The 23,380-nt window shown below is 36.4% G+C and overlaps 1 protein-coding gene across 5 annotated transcripts in view; it reads left to right on the forward strand.

Moving 5' to 3' along the window:
* PRDM10 (PR/SET domain 10) overlaps positions 1-23,380 on the forward strand; it is an 83,100-nt gene that overhangs the window by 16,605 nt on the left and 43,115 nt on the right. For 3 of the 5 annotated variants that reach the window (XM_036220607.1, XM_016139276.2, XM_016139279.2), the window contains 3 exons: positions 15,332-15,518; positions 17,873-18,034; positions 19,750-19,809. In XM_036220607.1, the coding sequence (XP_036076500.1) occupies positions 15,450-15,518; positions 17,873-18,034; positions 19,750-19,809 (291 nt within the window). In that variant the 5' untranslated portion in view covers positions 15,332-15,449. Of the gene's footprint in view, positions 1-6,730; positions 8,677-15,331; positions 15,519-15,837; positions 17,777-17,872; positions 18,035-19,749; positions 19,810-23,380 lie in introns of those variants that run through there. The other 2 variants (XM_016139282.2, XM_036220606.1) reach the window with 2 other exon arrangements.

Consider the following 23,380-nt stretch of genomic DNA (forward strand, 5'->3'; position numbering starts at 1 on the left):
AACTTTAGAAACGATATAGCCATACATCAGAGAATTTTTTCTAATACCATACTTGGCTTACAGTTTAGTCTTTGCATTGTTAAGTACTGATTTTGATTTTGTGTAACTTGGGAGCAGCTGAATTCTATGTCTCTTTGCAGTTGTATAGTTGGCATGAATTCAAGTTCCCTCAGAATATTCTTATTTGCTAGTTTATAATACTAGATAATATCGTGTTTTTTTCCCCTTTTCTGTTTTTTTCTTTCTATCTCATTAAAGTTCAGTTAAAAATATTGACGTCATATATATATATACATATATATATGTGTGTGTGTGTGTGTGTGTGTGTGTGTGTGTGTGTGTGTGTATACCTAATGTAACTGTGGAGACAGTTGTGTACCATCCATCATTCTTAATGGTAACACATTTTTTTATTTTTGAGAATTCATCCTAAGGTTTTTGTAAAGTATCAAGTTCCCTCCTAAGGCAGGAGAGGACTGTACCATACATTCATTTAAGAAACAGTGTTGACAACCCTGGGTGTCAGGCATGGTTCTTGGTGCTGAGGGTGAGGGCACTCTCATACAGTCATTCCAGGGGTGGAAAGACAATGCACAAATATATATATCACTTAACTGATGATAAATCTTTGCACAGTATTAAAGGAGAGTAATGAGGAAGGAAGGATAAACAGGAAAGGCCTACTAAGGAGGTACAGTGATTCTGAGATCTGAACAAGGAGAAGAATACAAAAAGCATTCAGGCAGCTACTGCAAAAGCTCTAAAGGTTGGAATGTGCTCCAGAGACCTGGAAGCTAGGGAAGAGAAGGAGAGCAAGGAGAGGGCCTAGAAATGCAGCCTTTAGAGCAGGAATCCTTAACCCCCAGACCAAAGAGCTGGGGCCAAAAAGCTGGGGACCTCTGCTTTAGAGGACAGGCCACCAAAGGAAGTGTGAAGGAGCTGCCAGAGGTGGGAGGAAACCAGGGAAGTTTCCTTCCAGGTGTTAGGAGATGAAGAGAAGAGTTTGAAGGAGGGTCTAGATGTTGTGGAGAGATCAAATAAGGTGAGAACCTGGGAGTGAGCCTGGAGTTTGGCAGTAGACATTTTAAAAAGTGCAGTTTCAAGGGGAGTGCTGGGGATCAAAGCCCATATCTGGGTGAGCCAAGGAAGCAGTGTGAGATGAGGAAGTAGAAGTGGACTGTAGACAACTGACTCTTCATAGTTTTATTGTGTGTGAGAAATAGCAGACAGTGTTGAAAGTGAGTTCAAGGGAAAGTTTTGTTTAATGTAAACATTTTATTGAAATATAACATGTTTAGAAAAGTGCTTTTTATTTTAATAAGTAAAATTAAAACAGAGATAGACGATACTATGCAGATTTGCTGATGCAAATGTTCCAATAGGGAGGGAGAAAGTGATGCTGCCAGACCCAGGGGTGAAGCGCTTGAGGATACCAGAAGGACCAGCTCCAGAGCAGCTGAGTGCTAAGGCTGGTCTTTGGTAGGACTTGGACCTTTCCTCTACTATAACATATAGAAGGAATACTTAATATAATACATTTAATTTCGAAGTTAGGAGGAATACATTTCAATCACGACATAGTATTTTTGTTAGGAAGACCGAAACTGGAATTAAGGGTCCACCAAGGAAGAGGTTCCTTAGGAAATACCTCCGAATCTCTGTTGTAACCCCTGAGAGATCAAACCCAAAAGCAGACCTAGTCTTCTATTCTTAGAGAGATTGCGAACCAGTCTGGAGTCAGCTGGGTGGGTTGAGTGCCTGCCCTTCTGCAGTCTGCCAGAGGAAAGGCTGGTTGTGGGGGAAGATGGTGGGTACCTTTTGGGAGAGGGCACTGTGAGGCTTTCAGGTGCTGGTAGTGATCTGTTCCTTGATCCACATGCATTTACTTTGTGAACATTCCTCAAGTTGGATATTGATGATATGTACACTTTTTTGCAGGCCTGTGATACACTCTGTGGCTTTGAGGTTTGCACCTAAAATCTTGTGAGAGTAGAATAGAGGACTTTTAATAGATTTCTCTTGGAAATTGCCTTTATATTTTACCAGCCAACCAGCTCTTTGTTAAAAGGAAAAGGCAGACATCAAGGTTTATCATTCTTTAGAACGCACACTGAGTGCTTGTTCCTTTTGAACTCTCAAGGATTTTAATGTAGCATTGTCAGGCTAAGACCCCCAAGTCTCTTAGCCTAGGTTTTTCTTTTCTTTGTGTGAATAGGGAGAGTTCTTTTCAGTGACTTGATGGGGTTCTAATGCATTGCTAACAAACTATAAAATGGGATGGGAGGATCAATCTGTGGGGTTTTTTTGGTACATGAAAAGTTCTTATCTGAACGAGGGGGGAAAAGTCCACATTTCTTGGGTCGACATGAAGAAAGATTTGCTTGCATGCCCTCTTTTGAGGCACAAGAAAGGAGTGCCATAAGCCTTACTAGAAAAAAGAACCTTCTTTCACAGAAGAAAATCTTTAGTTCATAATCTCTGAAACCCTTTTTGTGCATAAGAAAAGTAGGAGGTGTTAAGATTTCAGCATGGTGTTAAGATTTCAGCATGGAAGTCCGGAGTGCAAAGGAACACACACAAATGCAGAGGAAAGAAAGGCCAAGGTTACCATTTCACACTTGCTTGATACTCTTTATTCCTTGCATGCTTATGTCATCCTATGTTTTCTAATCTGTCTTTTTTTTTTTTTTTTTTTTAAACCTTAATTCAGTTCTCTTCTGGTTCCACAGTATCATTCCCAATGGTGACCAGGAACAAATTAGGAAAATTTCTTTAGGATACATCCTACAATAGTTCTTAGATTGTAACAGATAGCTCAGTCTGATGATATTAAAAGTGCTGCTTATTCTGAAATTTATCTGCCACCATCTGTTCACTTATCCATTTTCTGGGGGGTGTTTCTGGAGTTCTTTTTCCACTGTCATGAACTTTTACCTGGAATTTTTCTGTGATCTTGGGACATTTCCCTTTTAATACTTATAACAAATTTTGAATGTGAATGGCATCAGGAAATACTTGGAGAACCCGATTATTGACATTTTGTCATCCTTAATCTTTACCATTAGACCTTTCTATTTATGTGGAAATATTCCAAATCGATAATGGCCTAATTAAAAACACTTTTTTTATTTGGAAGCTAGTGAAAGGCTTATTGTTATTATTTAAAAATTTTTTTGAAAGTGTTTTTGAAAGCTTGTTTCCTTGTTTATTTACTTTCCCAGAAATCTTTAGGTCCTTTAGCATATTTTCCCTAACTAAAATTGTGTTTATTTTATTTCCTAGTGGAGTTAAAAATATATTTTAGTTCTATTACACAACCCTCACTTGTGAGTTTCCAGTAGCTCTTCAGCTGGGGTCATGGTACAGCAAGATGAAATAGGGAAACCTCAGGCTGACTGGATCCATGACTGTAGGCAAGTGACATCACCTCTCTCCAAAATCATTTCCTCTTTCATAAAACGTAGAATGATAGATATTGCATCAGCCCTCTTACAGGGTTGAGGTGAAGAGCAAATAAACAATGTCTGTGAGAGCACTTGGAAAACATTGCTGGGTTACTTTTAACCACTCATTTCCACTTTTACTCAATGTTAATAATTTGTTGTGAATTTTTAAAATTGAGAAATTTATGTTATGGATCATTTGAGCTTCCCTTTCTCAGCAAGAATGGGAAATTTGTGCTGAAATTTATAGATTTGTTACTTGTCCATTGCTACTTCCATTGCTATGTCCTATTTACCACTTAGAACTAAGTCCAATATTTTTTCTTTTTTTTTTTTGAGTTATAAAACTATTTGTTCCAGAAATCAGTTAAATGTAAGATCTCTGCTTGCCATTCCAAGTAAGTGAACATAATAGAAGCCCTTCATTTTCATTCTCAGTATAATTTTGTAACTCTCAAATTTAATATAACAGTTCAGTCATGTGGTGTTTATCAGATGTTCAGAGCAAAGCACTTGCTTGTTATTCTGTACTATTAAGTTTCCTGAATGATGAGGACATGAGTTTCAAACAGTTTCATTGGGTCATTGTGGACATTAAATTAATTAAGTGGATTGGTAAGTGTTCATTGTTTAGACTAGTGTCTAACACATGGTACATACCTGAGCTACCCGCATATCCTGTCCCCATGACTGGCCCAGCACACATTGTCTTCCCTGGCCATGCCCCAAGGGGCACAGTGCCAGAACCAGAGGACTGTGGTTGATGGTAGGTTCTGCAGCCAGTGGGATAGGGAGTTTCCCAAACCTTGTGTTAAAAAGTGTGGAGTGAAACCCAGGAGGGATCTAGTCAGGAGTCAGAGATAGGGAAATAAACCCAGGACCAGAGCCTTGAGTTTGTGAGTGAGGCCCGGGAGGTGAAGGAAAAGGAGCAGTTAAATAGGTCCACAGGTCAGCCTGTGTTGATTGGGTCTTTAACAGGATAGTAAATTGGACAAGGACCTTCTTTTGTATTCTCCTGTCCTCCCCACCCCCAATTTTAGAGATGAGTTATATGGGTGAGGCATTTGCAGCTAAGCAGTGGGAAGAATGAGACTGCGGTCTGACAAGACATTGGCAATAATAGCTATTTACTGCTATATAGTCACTGGTATTTACTGTTCACCTCCTATGTGCCAGACACTTTGGTGGATGCTTTATATCAGCAGTCTCCAACCTTTTTGGCACCAGGGACCAGGGATCCCATGAGAATCTAATGCCTAATGAGGTAGAGCTGAGGTGGTGATGCTAGCGCTGGGGAGCGGCTGCAAATACAGATGAAGCTTCCCAAACTTGCTGGCTGCTCACCTCCTGCTGTGCAACCTGGTTTTTAACAGGCCAGAGACTGGTACTAGTCCACGGCCTGGGGTTTGGGGACCCCTGCTTTATATGGTAGCTACCCTGCTCTAAGAAAAGAACTGCTAATTGGCTCTTAGGAATTCTGAGCTGGGAGTGATGGCAGTGATGACAAAAAGAATGCAGGTTCAGTTTGGCTGGGCAGAGCAAGGATCAGTGGAGCTCAGGGTTCATCGTGAATGCAAGGAGTAGGGGCTCCTTGTGTGGCATGGAGTTTATTCATGTGATGGTAAAGGACCAGTGAGGTCCCATCTCCATCATGGCAGAGTGGGTTGGTGATTACTACTGGTGTCATCTATAGCATGTTTTAATTAAAAAAATTTTTTATTTTAAAATATGCATAAATTTATCATTTAACCATTTTTAAGTGTATAATTCAGTGGTATTAGGTGCACTCACAGCGTGTACAACTATCATTATTGCTCATTTCGGAACTTTTTCATCATCTTAAACAGATAGTTTGTGCTCGTTAAACAGTAACTCTGCCCAGCCCCTGGTAACCTCAACTCTATTTTCTGTCTATATGAATTTGACTACTCTAGGTACCTGATATAAATGGTTTCATACAATATTTATCTTTTTGTATCTGACTTATTTCACTTAGCATAATATTTTCAAAATTCAGCTATGTTGTACCATGTATCAGAATTACCTTCCTGTTAAGGCTTAATAATATTTCATTTTATACACACACACACACATATGTATGTATATATGTGTGTGGGTATATATATACATATACATAAACACATTGTGTTTATTATATATCTGTTGATGATACTTAGGGCATTTTTAAGAGCTGTGTTCTGGGCACTTCATCAGGGTCCCATTGGTTCTCAGAAGGTCACTCACTGTACTTACCTAGTCAGCAAATGGTGGGGATCTAACGTGTGTCTTTTCCCCCAACCAGACTGTAGCTGTTGAGTTTATGTTACTCAGGACATCTTTCTCATAGGAATAATCTTTTAGATTGTTCCACTTTCACTTCTAATTCTTACCCAGTTAGCTCAATACAATCTGGTTCATTTTTTCTCTTTAATTTTTCTCTTACTTTCTTCCTTTCCCCCCTCACTTCTCTGCCTATTGTGCTTGTTTAGTTCTTGCTTTCCTAGACCTCCACTGCACTCACCTCTAGCATCTTCTGTTTCATCATTGCTTTCCTCTATTTTCTTCTTTTCCCTTTCATATTTCTGTCTCTCTTTCTGCTAGTTTCTTCTTGCTCTACCATTTTTAATTTGTGATCAGAATTAACCCTAATCGTTATTTCTTTCATTTAACATGTAAAATGCTTACCATAATCTAGACTGTTCTAAGCACTTTACAAATGTTAGCTCATTTTATCCTCTTTACAACTCTATGAAGTAAACCCTATTCTTGTCTCCATATTAGAGATGATGACATTGAGTCACAGATCAGGTAATTTGTACAAAGTCAACTGTTGGTGATGAGTGGAGCCAGGATTGGAATCCAGGAGTTTGGCTCCAGCATAAGGGGCCTATGCTATTTTACTCTGCACCGAATGCGGGGACGTAGGTGTCTAGCTTAAGGGGAGAGGGGTGTTATAGTTCAAGATCAATTAAACATAAAAAATTGCTTGTTCCACCATGCTCTTAAATGTTTAGAAATACTATATCCAGAAGTCTCATATCCTCACAAGAGCCTTTATCTGCCTTTTACCTTATACTATTTAAACCTGTATTTTTCTCAAATACCACCATTTAAAAAATCATTTAATCTTAATTATAGAGCTGCAAAGTATTTTTGTTAACTTAAAAGGTAATGATTTACCTTAACACATTTTTGTTTTCTAGCTATATTAATCACTGACATTGTAACAGATAGTTTCTTAAACTTTTATTTCAGCTAAATTTCTTTTATTTCAATTATTAGTAAATAAACTTTTTGCATTATTCTGACTATCAAAATACAGTGTGTAACATCACTTTAAAGGACATATAGAGTCCAAGTGTCATCACTCAATTTAAAAATCAGCATTTGGAATTTAAATCATGTCTTAAGTTGCCCATCCTTACTCGGAAGGTTCTAACTTAGCGCTTCTTACCTCATTGGTTTCTTCACATCAGTTATACATATCTTCATTCATTACCAAGTAGCTTAACTTAATTCATCGTTTTTTGGTTCACAGATCTGGAATATTTGCATAGAATTGTTCATATACTTACAGCCATCTTTGATCTTTGTCACTTTTACCTCTATAGGTTGCCTCATTTGAGTTTTCATATAACACTGATTTTCTCCTTCATTTTTCTGCACAAACTTTTATTTGATCTATAGTTTTTATTCTGAAGTTTTATTATCTCATAAAATTTAGCTTTAAAAATCTTAAAGTAAGTATTTTGTAATGAGCTAATTCATATCTGGAACTTTCATCTTAGACAAAAAGAAAGAAAGGTCCTAAACAAGTAAAGAAACATAACCATTTTCTTAGCAGTAAGGACATTTTTATTTAAAATTAAAAAAAAAGATCTTTGTCTCTTTCTGAGTGACCACCCTTCAAAGACCTTACACAAGTTTTATATTTAGCTCTTCCTATACATAAAGTCTCCTTAGCTCTTATCTTAGGTAAGGGTTACCCATTTTCAAAAAACATTTTTCATCTACCTGCCTGCCTTTACTTTGTTAGATAATTGTGATGGCTGGTAGTACTGTTTTCCTTGATTTGGGCTACAGATTTCAAGACTGTTTCTGTAACTGGGAAGTCAAGGACAAAAACTTAAAGAAAGGAAAACAAACTAAGATAAACAGCTTTAGTTAAGGTAAGGAATCTCTGGTTAAAGACTCATCTAAACCCTTTCTACAGTTGATTCAATGACAGCAATGTGGTATAGGGGTGAGAGCTCTGGAATTCTCAGGATCTGATTTTTGTGCTGTTTTCCATTTGCTGTGTGACTCAAACCGATTCATTTAGTCTCTCTGATTCTTAAGTTTGTCATCTATAAAATAGACATTGCCCTGGAAGAGTGGTTCTCAAACTGTCCTCTCCCCAAAACACTAGTGTTTTAGAGCTAGACCAAAGAGTTCTTTCATTTAAATAAAAATAAAAGAATTTTCTTAATTTTAAGGTTTTATCTTATGAGATTTTATTAACTCTTCATTGCCTTTTCTGCCAGTCATCTTTGCCAAATGAACAGGTAGCAAAAAATGTTACTGGAAAACTTGAGAATATCTAGCTTTGCTTAATTTGATAGTTTTAAGAAAAGTTATAAAGTGAGGTTAGATATGATTTTTATATAGCTCATATAATGGATCCATTTATGCTGGAATCATAACACCATTGATGGGGTGAGAAGCAGTGTCAAATAATAGCTACCAGCATGGGCTCTGCAGCCAGATTGCCCAGGCTCATATTGCAGCTCTGCTTCTTCCTGGCTTTGTTACCCTGGGCAAGTCACTTAACCTTTCTCTTTCTCAGTCCCTATGGAGATAATAATGTGTCTACTTCATAGGTTATTGTGAGGATTCAATCAATCAATACTCAGAACATGTCTGGCACATAGTAAGTGCTATACAAACACTAGCAATTACTATTTTGTGCTGTAAAAAATATATTAACAGGGTAGGGGGAGGATGAATAAAAGGATCAAATATATAATGATGGAAGGAAACTAGACTTTGGGTGGTGAGCACACAAAGGAATATACAGATGATGTATTATAAAACTGCACCTGAAACTTATTATGTTATTAACCAATGTTGCTCAAATAATTTTAATTTAAAAAATATATTAATGTTTCATGATTTTCAGAAAAGAACACTCTGACTTCAGGAGTCCTGTCTTCTGAACATACTTGAGAACCATGGGTCTGGAATTTCGCTTTTGGTACTTAAATTCCATTATTCTATGCCATAGAATTGGGTTCCCCGGGATCTTTCTTTTTCCTTTTTATAACTCAGTGCTTAATGAATATGTTTCTTCTCTACACATAATGAAATGATTTTTTTCATTTATCGAGTAGAATGTAACCTTAAATATGACTTCTGAAGGGTTTCCTTTCTGTTTTGGGACATGAAGGTGTTTTGTGTTATTTACATTAGTTACAATTGTTATCTATTATTAAATACCTGATGTACTTTGAATCTTTATCCTTATGAATGAAGAAGCTGAAGCTGAGAGAGAGAAAACAAATTGTCAAAAGCTATAAATGGCAGATCCACGGTTTTAAGCCAGGCTGTCTGACTCCAGAGCCTGCTTTAATATAAATATGGCAAATCCAAGTTCCTATTCCAGTGGCAGTAGTATTTATGCTAAGTTATTTAAAGCAAGCTCAAGCAGTACTCCTGTAAATGGAGACTAATTTCTATGTAAGTATTCCTGAAGTATGCTCTTTTTAAACTTGGGTCAGCAAAAGTTACCATACAGCTGTACATATTCATTCAAAGAAAGGTGAAAGACTAAACAAACAAACAAAATGAGCAATTGCTTGTACATCAGGCCAGAAAGCATCAGGGCCCAGCCATGCCTCATGTGCAGCAGAGCAACCTCCTGTAGGTACATGCTTCTGTCCTCATCCTCAGGGGAGGCAGCTCACCAATCTCCTAGCCCTTGGTATGTGCTCTTTACCCAGCCTTCTTGTGTTGCCCTGAGGGTTCCCCTCTGCTGGCAGCACTGGGCTGGCTACTATCTTTCTGCATTGCAGTGATAGGTACAGGCATGGGCAGTGGGAACTCAGCGAAATATCAGGGCATGAACAATAGAAACATTCCCCCTCCATCTCCCCACTTCTGTGGTGACTAGTCCCCTTCTGTTTGGCCTCCAGACCCCATCACAACTCCCTCCCCAGATTGTGACTCAACCTTCTCTAGTTTCTTTCTCATAATTTTTTGGTTCGTTTTGCAGGTCCGTCAGTCTCTCTTTAACTTCTTTCTATGGCAAGTCTAGTGTTGGGCTTCCGGGAGGTAGCCAGAAATTCATACTAGTTAGTTTATCATGAGCCAGAAAAGTCTGGAATGTGGTATACTTCTTTCTATTTAAATAATGATGTATATGATATATAAGGTACCGGATGTATCTGGTATATAAAGTACCATACCAGTACTGAAATCTCTATTGAATTTGTCATGTTTCCGAGGTTTGATAATGTACCAGTAATCCTATGGAACTTAATCACTATATATAACAACACCTTAAAGTGAAATTGTATTTATAGTTTGACCTGTGATCTTAGGTACATATCTTTTGAAGGCAGATTTGGGTTTCATTTCCACCTCTCTGTATGGGTGACATGGGAGCTTCTTCACTCTGTAGGTTCTGAGTGGTTCTAGAATAGTGGCTTCATTCAGGGCAGAAGGACTGGTGGGAACCAGGCTGGTGGATGATGAGGGAGTCTAGCTCTGGAGTGAGCAAGGTGGGAATGGTTCCTACTGGAGGAGGGCAGGCAGTGTGGAGGCTGGGCCACTAGGAAACACCATTGTCTGGTTTGGGGCCGAACCTTATTAGTGGCTGGAAAAGTTGTTGATCTTTCCCTCTTTCTCTCGCTTAATCTTCCACTGTCAATCTCATTATGCAGGTGTCACCCTGGGGTGAGCCGGGAAGTACACTGTCCATCTGTGCTATTAGATTGGGAGTTCCATTGGAGTTTTTGCTCACCTTTTTATGCTTTGTATTCACGAAGCATGAAAAAATTGCTACTGTTTCTGGAAGGTTTGTCATTATGCTATGTGATCCCAAATGTTGCCTACCATGTTTCATTGAATTGATGTTGATGGTAAGATACACAATTGTTTGTGTATCATTATAGAAGAAAAAAACATTGCCAATTAAACTGATACAAGTGCTTTTTGCCACTTAGAATTTTTATAACATATTTATTGAAAGAACTCTTTTAGATTTATTATTTAGACAGTTTTTTTTTTTTAAATCACAGCACTCTTGTACGTACATGGAAGAGAAAATATAAATGAAATAAATCGATTAAGGTATTCTGAAAGTTTTGTCACTTTTAAAGTGACTCTTCAGAATCACTTTTGACTCAGAAGCATTGATGTGTCTCTGCACCATCAAGAGTATTGGTTACTCATTGTTCCTTAAAAGAGGGCACACTGCTGTCATCAGGACTCTCCTCCAAGCAGCTGGTACCATTCTGGGAGTTTGATCCTGGGAGTTATGATCCTGGTGTTTTCTTACTCAGCCTGAGACAGGCCAGTCTTTCCCTATATCTCGGTAATAACGGTGCATAATCCAGCTTCATACATGTCATTGTCTTTTATACTCATGTCCCCATAGGTTTGGTTATTAAGGTCATTTTTCCCATGATGAATATTTGCTTCCCCAATCAAATTTATACTCAGCTGCTGTTCCTATGCCTTTCAGTTTTAGTGCCAAATTATAGTGCAATCTTTTTGAAGAGACTGAAAATGGCAGTTAGACTCAGGGTGTCTAGTGCTGACAACACACATGACTCAGTGAAGCGAGGACAGAACTAATGAAAGGCTGTGATCAAGGTCACGCAGGAGCAGGCAGTAGCAGCCACATCCTGACTGCCACCTGGATGATAGTGACTGCAGGACACCACTCTTGTAAAATAGATCTCTAGTTTAGAAATGTTAAAATGTAGAAAAAGTGCATTATAGGCTTGATGAAATACAGATCCTTAATTCTTACAACCACCATGCTGGGCAGTTAATTTAGATTTTCAAATGAGGAGACTGAGAATCAGTTTGTGGCTTACTAACATCACACCCACTAAGCACACAATAGATTTAGGAGCACAGCCACAGGTTTGTTGGATTCTAAAGCTCATACTTTCAACTATCCAACAGTATTCAAGAAAAAAAAACTAGCCAGAAACATCAAGAAGGCAAATATCATTTTTGGTATGTTGATGTTTCTTAAGGACCTAGAACAGTACTTGACATATAGTAAGTACTTAATAAATATTTGTTGAATAAAGTCATTAGGGAGGATAGAAACACAACCATGTCCTTCTCTTCCTGGAAATGAAGTCTGTAACATTTTGGACAATGGGTCAAAGGAGGGAAGATGGGTGACCACTTTCTAACAATGTGTAGTTTGGTTCTCTGGAAGGAAGTCTGTTCCTAGCTAACAGAGCCTGTCAGCACCTGCCTGGTGGACAGCGCTGAATGGCTCCTGGTTGCTCCCCCCCCCCATCTCCTATAAATAACTATCAACAGGGCTCTATAAATTGAGCAGTTAAAATAGGAAAAAATATGACAAGCCTTACTATCAAGGAGATTCATGTGCAGGGCATTTATTATTTGATAAGTTGTTAGGTTTTTAAAAATACATGAAATGTTTTGAAAATTCTGAAGCTTTTATAAGCTCATCTATAAAATATGAAAGTTGATGTATTTGAACACTACTATGTGCTAGATCTTGTACCTAGAATTTTTACATATATCATGTAAGTCATAATAACTCTAGGAGATAATTATTATCTCTGTTTTACATATTAAAAATTTAAGTGATTTGGCCAAGTTTATATAACTAGTGAGCCAATCTGGAAGCCAGGATGTTCAATTCATATTCTATGGGTTTTCTACTTTACTGCTTCCCATCTAAGCTTAAGGCTAGAATAGACTTTAGAAACCATTTTATACTCTCCATTTGCAGATGAGGACACTGATGCTAGAGGATTTAAAGTGACTTATTTAGTATCGGAGTAATACGTAGAATTCAGCATTTACAAACAATTTATTAAACAGTAAATAATTGCAGAATATCACATTGGTGTTTTAAATAGTTTAGTAATTATAGAAGCTCAATAGATTTTATAACTATGTCTTAAAGAACAGGAACTACTAACTGGGTATTCTTTATCTCTTATTTTGGATTAATGGATTTTCACCATCTTGGGCTTCATTTTTGCTAACAGTATTCTGATGTTATTGAGAACTACCATTGCGGGCAGTATTTCGCATCCTTATTGTTAAGTTTACTGACAAACTTTCCTCTGTGTTGATCAACTGTTCTGTTATTTTGTTCCACATCTGCTAAGTTGTTATTTCTTCTTTTTCCTTCTTTATCCTTGCCTTGTGTAGTTTATAGGTTTTTATGTCATGTAATATCTACTTCCCTACTTTGGTAATATTAGAACAAAAATAATTCAATTTGCCCCTTCTCATTTCTGCTTGCATGCTCCCATTTTTCCTTCAGGTTTCATCTTCTCTGAGAAGTCATCCCTGAACACCCTAGCTGGGATTAGATGTCCTCTTTTCTTTTCTCCCTGCACAAGGTGATATCTTTAAACCACTCTCTACAAATTATCGAGTACCTGCCGCAAGCCAGATCTAGAGTTATTCTCATGAACAAACACATTCCTTGACCTGAAAGAACTTAGAGTTGAGATGGGGAGGCAGACAATTAGAAAAATTCAATATGATTGAATAACTTTTTAAAAATGCTAATGTGTTTATTAGAAAGCATTTCACATGTATTATTTAACGTCATTTTTTCAATAACCTTATGATCCCCATTTTACAGAAAAGGAAGAGGAACTTAGGGAACTTCTGTGTGCTGCCAAGATTAGTTAAGTCTCAGAACTGCCACCCAAAACCAGGTCAGAGCCCAGCCTCTTAACCACCACTCCTCTGACAGTAACTGCTTCCTCCCCATGAAGCACGTTTCCTGTGTAGTCCCAGTGCCCTCATACACTAGCTACAGGGAGATGAGCGCTAGTGTTGGAGTTCAGAAACTAATAATGACTTAACAGTTGTACAGACACTTTAACTGATTCAGTATCTTCCCCATGTAACCACAACCTGGTTTAGATACAGGATGTGGAATATTTCCATTTCTCCAGAAAGTTCCCCCATGGCCGCTCCCCTCCCCACTTGCTTATGCGTTCATCTACTGGTGGACATGGTCATTTCCAGTGCCCTCTGATGGAGAGAAAGGTGTGTGCAGGATGAGTGTGTATGTGGTGGGAGGGCTTTGGGGTGGCAGCGATGATGGCAGTGTTGAGGTGAAGCGGGAACAGGCTCCTCCATGGCTCAGAAGAGGCTCCCACGCGGTTTGGATGTGGCAGTTCTATGTTCCCAATTTAGGCTGTGGCATTGGGTGTTCCAGCACCTATTCTTTCTTCTTTGAGCCTTAGTCTGGTTCAGAGGTTGGAGCATGTGTCATCTTAGAATGTACTTCTCAACTTATTTCCACTGTGGGGGCTGAAAGAAATAATACTTTTCCTCCCACCTTCTATGTTGTTTTAGTTGGGCTAATAAGCAAATGAACAAAGACAGATTAACAAGAGAAAATCAAAATTTTAATACATGCACAGGAGGAATTTACAAAAGTGAAAATTCCAAAGACAATGAGGCAACATTGGGCATATATGACATTTTGGATAAAGGAGAAAAAGTGGGTCTTTTATTTCAGAAGTGAAAATGAGTGATGTACAGATGGTTGAGGAAGAGCAGAACACACTTGACAGGCAAATTCTTTCTGGGCAACTCAGAAATGAGGGGACGTAGTGGGTATCTAGCTGACAGGCCCCTGCCTGAAGTCCTCCTATTTACCATACTTAATTTATATCAGGCTAAGGCGAGCATCCTAAGATGCCCTTTTTGGAACAGACCTTTCCATCTGAATCTCTTAGGCAGGAAGAGGGAGGGTCAGAGGTTCTTTTTGAGTCTTTCGTTTCTGGATAACCAGCTTAAAATTAATATCCCAAAAGGCAAAACTCTCGTCCCCTTCACCATTGGAAATGGGAAGAATTCTGGCCGGATCTTGGCTAGTGGTCTTTCTTACCTTTAGTTTAACGGTGTTCTGAGCAATTTTATGTTTCCTATCCATGTATGCTACTTTAAATGGAATGGCGGGAGAAGGTGTATCAGGCATGACTGCCCCACTGCCCTATTAAACAGCAAATCCATGGGACTTAAAATGTCAACGTTTTATCATCAAAAGAGAAGACTGATGTTCTTAAAATGCCTATTTTGGAAAAGAATAATAAGATCACAAGGTGTAGATAAAGTGCCTGTTGGTGTTTGGTAGGGTTTTTGATTTTTTCACTAATTGTACTGACCAAACGAGAAACAAAGTTTCTGTTTATATGCACCAAATTGTGGCCCAGAAAATTCAGCTTCCTCTGCTTGAAAATTTTTCTTTGTTTTGTGAGTGTTGTTATTCTGCTATTGATTTTGAGTAGGTGGTATACCCAATCAGTATCTAAGCAAGTGTGCAAGACAGGGAAAAGCTGGAGCTGTGCAGCAATCAGACTTGGATGTGAACCCATCAGTTGCCTGCATTTAGCATCTGGGAACGTCATTCTCATTAGAACTCAGAGAATTACCTTCAGTATTTTTGATGAGGGTTACATATACCTCATGTATGCCTAGAACACAGCAAGCATGCAATACATTGTATTATTACAAATAATTTCTCCATTTTTACTTTTTTGCCCAGGTATATTATCTTTTACAAAGTTTTTTTTTCCCCCCTCTCTTTTTGGTTGAAACTGTAATTTATTCAGATGTATTTATCTATTTAAAGTCTTGGTTCTTTTTGTCTCTTTTTTCAGGTACATTGTAGGGACGTCTTTTTGTCCTTCATGAACACTCACGTGGTAGACAGATGACTGTCCTCCACCCCATGCTGCTGTAGGCGCCTTGGATGTGGAGGTGTCCAGTAGGGAAAGGATGGATTCCAAAGATGAAAGCTCACACGTGTGGCCTACATCTGCAGAACATGAAGAGAATGCTGCACAGGTGAAGAGTGGTCTTTCCAGCTTGGTGTTGATAGCAGTTTTTTAGTTGGGTACAGTTTGTTGACAGGTGAATAGCAACTTCTATATAGTAATAAGTGTTTGGGAGGAAGCTGACATGCAGAGCTGGTAGGAAAGGAACAGGCAGTGTTTCAACACTTGGAATGCGTTGTCAGTATGGTTTAGTGTGATTCAGAAGAGCTGAGCTACCACCCGGAGGCTTCTCTGCCTTTCCTCAACTCATTGTCATGATCTGTTTCCCTCCCTTGTTTTGTATTGTTATTGGTGCTGAAAATGTGTTTCTTTGGTGTTATCTTGTATAGGGTTTTGATTCTTTGAGAATAATGAAGTACAAGGTATGTCTATAAAGTAAGTGGCTTTTTTCTTTTCAAATTCGGAACGTAAACCTCTAATTGAAAGCTGTCCCATTAAATTAGCAGCTCTGGAGGTTAGTCATTTATTCAAAGGCTTCTGTAATTGATGATCTCTGCCTTTCAAATTGCTGTCATAGCCAACTATACGTTCTTTTGACTATTCTTAACAAAGGCAAATCTCTGCATTTTGGTATGGATTTGAATTTTGAGGAGTCGGCAGTCATATGAAGCCATGTTTTATATGGGACCAAAGTATAAAACTTAGTATTTAAGTATTGTAATAAATATGCAATTTATATTTAATTTTTTAATCAAATTACATAATTACAATGTTATCAAATCAGGAAGTTAACATTGAAACATTTAAATATAAACATTTTATTTAATTTAAGCAATATAATATTACAATAAATAAAATTGATAATCTGGTATGATTTAAAAGTTCGAATACTTTAAAAAAGTTCCAGAAATGCTCCTCGCAGAATCATTGAGAATGGTGTTTTGTTTTCATGGAGACCATTTTGAAGGTTACTTTCATATATTTTGTTCATAAACAAAAATGTGGTCCATTTAAGAACAAAATAAAAGAAAATATGGTTATGGCACTCTGTGTGACCAGGGTCTCTGTTTACGGGTGATCAGACAGCAGAAGTCAATATCCCTCTTAGCACTCCCTCTTCCTCACCATTCTTTCTCCCAGCGAGGAGTTAGCAGAAGAGTGAGTGGTGAAGACCAGGTTGAAGAGCTTGGGTAATTCTTCTTTTGAGGAAATATGGGTTGTTGGTTTTTTTGCCTTTTTTAAGGACTGAAACCAGTCCAAGGTTTTGATGTTAATGAATATATTTAAAGTCACAACACTATCTTGCAACACTTAAAACTGCACAAATATGTTATAAGACTTAGTCTTCCAATATATAAACTATGTCCTCATGGACGAATCAAATTCATGTGGAAGCTGGACTTAGTATAGAAGTGGAAGTTTGTTTTATTTTTGTTGCACTCGATTGCATTTGATCTCTAGATTTCTTTCTGGGGATTGAATTATCTTTGGGATCTACTATCCTGCACTGGAGAAAACTGAAATAATAAAGGTAGGTCTAGAGCCAAGACAGTATTAGAATAAGAATTCTGACCTTTGAGTGCCTAATTTCAATATCAGCACATAAATTATTTCTCTCCCAAATGTGTACTTTGGCCATCTGCTTCTCTACCTTCAATATCAGGCATTAGGCTGTATGCCAATCTTGAGCCTTCAAGAATTCAAACCTCTAAAGCTGAGTACTCTTAAAGCATTTTAGGAAATTCAGTTTCTGTTTTAGTTCTTGGTAGATAGAAAATTATTTACTCTGGTAATAGCTGAAATAGTTGTCCAGAACCCCTGAAAAGTACTTCATTAGCATTTTTTGTATGTTTACTTAGCTGGCAAGGAATTTTGTTGCAGTCATTGATTCAGCAAACATTTACTGACGTGCCTCCAGTATAGCCTTGGAGTATGAAAGAACTTGTAGGAAAGAAAATGACCTTATTTTAATGTATCTGCTAAAAGGCGTTATTGGTTACAAAGTAGAATTTTTATGATGCCTTGAAAGCAATTGGCTTTTGAGTCTTGACATTTTTTTATATTACAGAATCACTTGAATTTTGTAATTTGGTAATGTTATCAACCAGGAATTTTTGCAAGATCAGTTAACCACTCTCTCATTACTCTCCCAAAGAGATATCTGCACTGGAAATTTGAGGCAAAGAGGATTTTAAATCAGTTGCCTAAGAGCAAGCAGTACATCAGTGAGTGTGACAAGGTCCTTGGATCCTGTCTCTGAGTCACTAACATAGAGGAAGATGTATCAATCCCCATTCTTCTTTCACTGGGGATATTTTAGAAATGCAAGTATGTACTGTGTTTGGTTGGCCACGTATCTCTGTGGGATTGGTTTTGTTCTATTAGAGTAGTTGCTATATACTGGCTGCTTTTTTTTTGCCCCAGGTGCACTTTGTTCCAGACGCTGGAACTGTGGCTCAGATTGTCTACACGGATGACCAGGTTCGTCCACCCCAGCAAGTGGTATACACAGATGGTACCTCCTACACTTCAGTGGATGGTCCGGAGCATACACTGGTGTACATCCATCCTGTGGAAGCTGCTCAGGCATGTAAAGGATTATTGTGTATAGTTTGTTTATTAATCAATTAATTCACTAATTACTTATGTTTACTCTCTACTGGTCATTGCAAAGGGCTGGTGATGCAGGAAATACTCAGATAAGATTTGTGCTTTTAAGGAGTTTATAACCAACTTGGCAGAGGAAGATCTGATTGATTTATTTAAATATAATGAGGAGTTAGAGCACTAACCTCATATCAGTTCTCACCAGTGATATGGTCTAGATTATCAACTTGTTACTTTTCCTAAATATCAAGAACCAAAAATGGCATTTAGCTCTGTATAGCTTAATCAAAGGTGGATCAAGGAAAACTTATAGATTATTAAAGTTGAATGTGTAAGCAAAGAGTCCTATTAGCTTATTAAGTGCTGTTTATTAATACCTTGCTTATTTGTAAGACTGTAATAGAGCAAAGGTAAGGCTGTACAATTATAGCTACTTTTATTTTTTTCCCAGTCTCATGGGCTATTAGTTTCCAAATGCACGACACAAATATTCCCCAATATATAAATGTTAGTTTCCCTTGTTAGCACTTTACACTGTACAAAGTACTTTTAAACATATTTTTTAAAAGTTCCATACTTTTATAGTAGTATCTTGGTAATAAAAATATTGCTCATGCAATATTTAATCAAGAGGCTCAGATTCCAAGAAGAAATGGGGCCCACCTAATTAATACCTTTCAAATCAGTATGAAGTTGAAATTGCCAAATAGACGATAGTTTTGGAATACCTTTGCTTAGTTTTAGTCCCCTAACTATATTCAGATAAGATCACATAGTTTATTTAAAGCATGTTCTGTGCCTTGCTTTTAGTTTATAACTATGCAATTAAATGTCTCAATTATAATTTTTTGGTTAAATCTAAGAATCTGACACTGGCTGAAATTCTTTTATATTTCTCTGCAATCAAAACTTAACCATAGTTCTTATTCCCATAGGTTTGCTGAAGGCATGGGCAAATTAAAATTTTTTTAAAGCTTTAGGGGAATATTTTTCTGCATTGGAGATTTTCTATGGTGCCCTAGCTAAAATAATTTCAAAGATTTCTCTTCTCTAGTTGGCTTTGCTGCCTCATGACTCAAATTATTATTTATAATGAGAACTTTTTTTAAAAAAAAAAAATCATGAATTTAGTAGCTTTTTTCAAAAGAATCTATGGAACATTAAATGTAATTTATTTTTCTTCTAATTCTGATAGCGAGTGTGCATTTTATATTTGATAGAGTTGTAATGCTTGTATATATAATACTCTTCTGTATGTCTATATATCTGTATCCATTTTCATTTACTTGCAAGCCTACTCCTACGATACATGTTATGTGTGAGTGAATGCACCCTCATTCATGGCATGTCTTACATTTTCTTGACATGCCTTTATACTTAGCTATGACATTCAACCTCAAGAGAGGCTTTGCTTAAGAAGATAATCATAAAGTATTGTTAGCCAACTAAGATGGTTAGCTTATACAATTTCTTTGGAGCCATCTGAATGAAAGACTAGTTAAATGTAAGATTATTATCTTTATCTTCTTTATTAATGAAGGATTATTACTAACTATATGAGAGTTAACTCTCTCCTGAATTGGTACTTAGCAGTAGGATAATTTTTCCTGTGTAGGCGAGGTGTCTAAAGATCTATTGATAAGTTTGTTGTTGTGTTTTGTTTTGTTTTTTTTTTAATTTTTATCTTTGTCTAGACTCTATTTACAGATCCAGGCCAGGTAGCTTATGTCCAACAGGATGCTACAGCTCAGCAGGTAAAGAGTTACATTTTTGCTTCTTTGTTGTTTGTGGATAATACTATGAATTTTGTCATTTCCTGGAATGTTGCCCAACCCTCTGTACTGTTCATTCTCTCCATTTCTTATATATTAAATTAAATTTGATGGTAACCTTCCTCATTCTAGCTTCTGAAAAACTGAGATTCTTTTTAGTTATCCTTTAAACATTTCTTTTATCCATATTTCTAATTTTTCCTTTTTGACTTTGAGGGACTTCTCCTTATTTTCCTCCAGGTGGTAAAAATGATAAAGAAGGTACAGGACCTAGGTATTGTCAGTCTTACTTTACAGGGAGTATGAGTCCAAATAGTTTTATTTTCATGTTGGCTAATGTGACTTATTTAGCTATATCACTGAGTGTCCTGAGTGGTTATCCACTAAATTTGCAATTAGTGAGCACTTTCTGTTTTTTAACTTTTTTATAGGTGATTTGGATTACTTATATTTTAAAATTTGAAAATCAGATAGTAGTTGTGTTAATATTATTTATGAAATATAGAGAGAATTCTTACAAGTCTTTATCATATGAGTTATGGTTAAATTTAACTCTGATTGTCAGTGATCTACAATTTTGTGGAGTCTGTGAACTTGTAGTTTGTTTAGGTTGTTACAACAGAGTGCCATATACCAGGTGCCTTATAACAACAGAGGTTTATTTCTCACAGTTCTGGAGGCTGGGATATCCAAGATCAGGGCACTAGCAGATTTGATGTCTATTGAGGGCCCCCTTCCTGGTTCATAGATGGTCATCTTCTCACTCTGTCCTCACGTGGCAGAAAGGGTGAGAGAGCTCTCTGGGGTCTCTTTTTTAAGGGCAGTATTCCCTTTCATAAGTTCTCCACTTTATGACCTACTCACCTGTAAGAGGCTACCCTAATACAATCACACTGAGGATTCTGTTTCAACATATACATTTTGGGGAGACACAAATATTCAGTCTATAGCAGTTATTTTTATTTTCATAATTTTGTAACAATTAGGTATATTTTTGATGAAACAAGCCATGTCCAGTTCTGTGACTATTTATTGATTCCATCAAGGAAGCAATGTGTAGATTTGATTAGTTTGTACAAGTTGGCAGGAAAAAAATAAAATGAATTATCTGTCTTTCATAGATGATTAATTCATTATTCATTTTTGGAGCAATGACTTTTTTAAAACAAAAAGTTGAAGCAATACATAAAAAGAGAAGTACATCAAAAAAAACAAACAAATAAACAAATTCTGCCCAGACCCATCCTCATTAACTGAAAAGTTGGTAGCTATTATTATTCCAGACACCTTTCCAGACATACAAAGATAAATAAACAGAAGAAATGGCACTGTGTCCCAAATGCTAGTGTTCATCTGAATACTTTAAACTTAAATTTACTTGAGTTTAGCAGAAGAAAAAGAAATTGAGGTGAAACTGGAAGAGTTTGGATTCATTTTGTTTTCCTAAATTGCACTTGAGCTTCAGTCTCTGTTCTTGGCTCCTGCTGTCATGATGTGAATGTCAGCTCACCGACACTTCCTTCCTCCTCCTTCTCCACTGTTTTGTGTTAGTTGCATTATTTTTGTAACTAATATATTTATGTTCTGTTCAGTAACCAGAGTTATTAATAAGAATTTTGTTCCATTCTCTACTGGCATTTAATTTGTAGAAATCTGGACTCTAATTTTGAATATTTTCCTCATTTCTTTTCTTTCTTAATGCCTGTTTGATTCTATCTTTATCCTTGAATTTTTCTTTGAAGTCAGATGTCTTCACCAGCATGTGAATCAGAATTTCCTAGGACAGGATGTGTCCTATGAGGTATAGGTTAAGACTTTGTTTTAGAAAAATTTTATCTCTTGAATCTTTGAATTTTTTTTCAGTTTCACTTGATATGTTCCCTTTTTTAGGAACATCAGTCATGAGTATATTAACTCTTCTTTGCATTCCACATCTAACATGTTCTCTATAATCATTTTTACATCTATTCTTTTCCATGTTATTTGTGTAATTTCCTTTATGTTTACCATATTTCCTTATGGTGTTTTTAAATTTGCTTTTCAAATAAATTATAACATATATATATGTATATAAACATGCAAAAAAAATTGTAAGCATATAGTACAATGATATATCAAGAAGTGAACATAACCTATAACCAAAACTCAGATTAAACAATAGACATTACCAGCTCCTAAAAGCCATTGTCATGCTCCCTTCCTAATCACTTTTCCTTTCCTTCCACTCAAAGGTACTCTCCTGCCTGTTAACACCATAGATTAGTTTCCCATGGTTTTGAACTTAAATAAATGGCATACTTAGTATTTTTTTTCTTTTTTTTGGTCTGGCTTCCTTTGTTTAATATTATGTTTGGGAAATTAGTATTGTTGGGTGAAGCTGTGGAGTTTTTTCCCTTCTATTTTTATTGCTATATAGTATTCAGTTGTATGAAATACTACAGTATATCCAGGATCCTTCCTTCACTTTGATCTTCTTTGAGAATATCTTTGCCTGTTGCTATTCTATGGCCATTTCAGAATCAACCAGGATATTTTTATAAAAATCTTGCAGGATTTTCATTAGGATTTCATTATAGCTATGCATCAGTGTATGAAGAATTGACATCCTTATAATATTGTGTCTTCCATTCTGTGAACATGAAATATCCTTGAGTTTAAAATAAAAGTTAAAAAAATTGTCTTCTGGGTAGAGGTCTTACAAATCTTTCAGTAGATTTATTCCTGGATATTTGGTGTGTTTTGATGGTATTATAAATAGTATAATTTTTTTTTTCATTTTCTAACTTATATTTTTGATTTTTTGATAGTCGTGTTGTCTGTGAATATTGACAATTTATTTCTTTTCAATCCTTCTGAATCTTTATCTTTTCTTTTTTTCTTTTTCCGTTCTCTTTTTGTCTGCTGGCTAGGATCTCTAATATATTATTGAATAGAAGTGGTATTAGTAGGTTTTCTTTTTTCCTTCCTGCTCAGAGGAAAAACTTTCACTATTAAGAATAATGTTTAGTGCAGAATTTTTATAAAAGTTGACGTTATTAGACGTTATCTTTATTTTTAGTTCTTAATGTACATTTATTATTAATTGTTTATCATTATTCATGGACATTGATTTTTATTTAGTGCTTTTTCTGAATCTGTTGAGATTTTTCTATTTTCTGTTAATTTGGTGAATTATATTAATTGATATTTTAAATATCAAGCCAGACTTGCATTCTAGAATAAACTCTACTTGATCCTTTTCATATATACCTGAATTTGGATTTGATTTGCTAATATTTTGTTTGTGGTTTTACATATTTATTCAATAGTCCTTGTGCTTTCAGCCAGAGTATTTGATTTATTTTTCTTTTAAAGTAGCTTTCTACAAATATCAAATTATTATGTTGTATATCTGAAACTAATATAATGTTATGTCAATTTTATCTCAATTAAAACAAAAAGAACAGAAGAAAGCTTTCATTTTGATATTTTTCTTTTTCATTTTAGTAGCATCCTGAAAATCTACAGTACAATTTTTATTGCCTATATAGTATTCTATTATAGGAATGTACAG

This window comes from Rousettus aegyptiacus, unplaced genomic scaffold, assembly GCF_014176215.1.
Source record: "Rousettus aegyptiacus isolate mRouAeg1 unplaced genomic scaffold, mRouAeg1.p scaffold_m13_p_5, whole genome shotgun sequence".
Taxonomy (NCBI): Eukaryota; Metazoa; Chordata; class Mammalia; order Chiroptera; family Pteropodidae; genus Rousettus; species Rousettus aegyptiacus.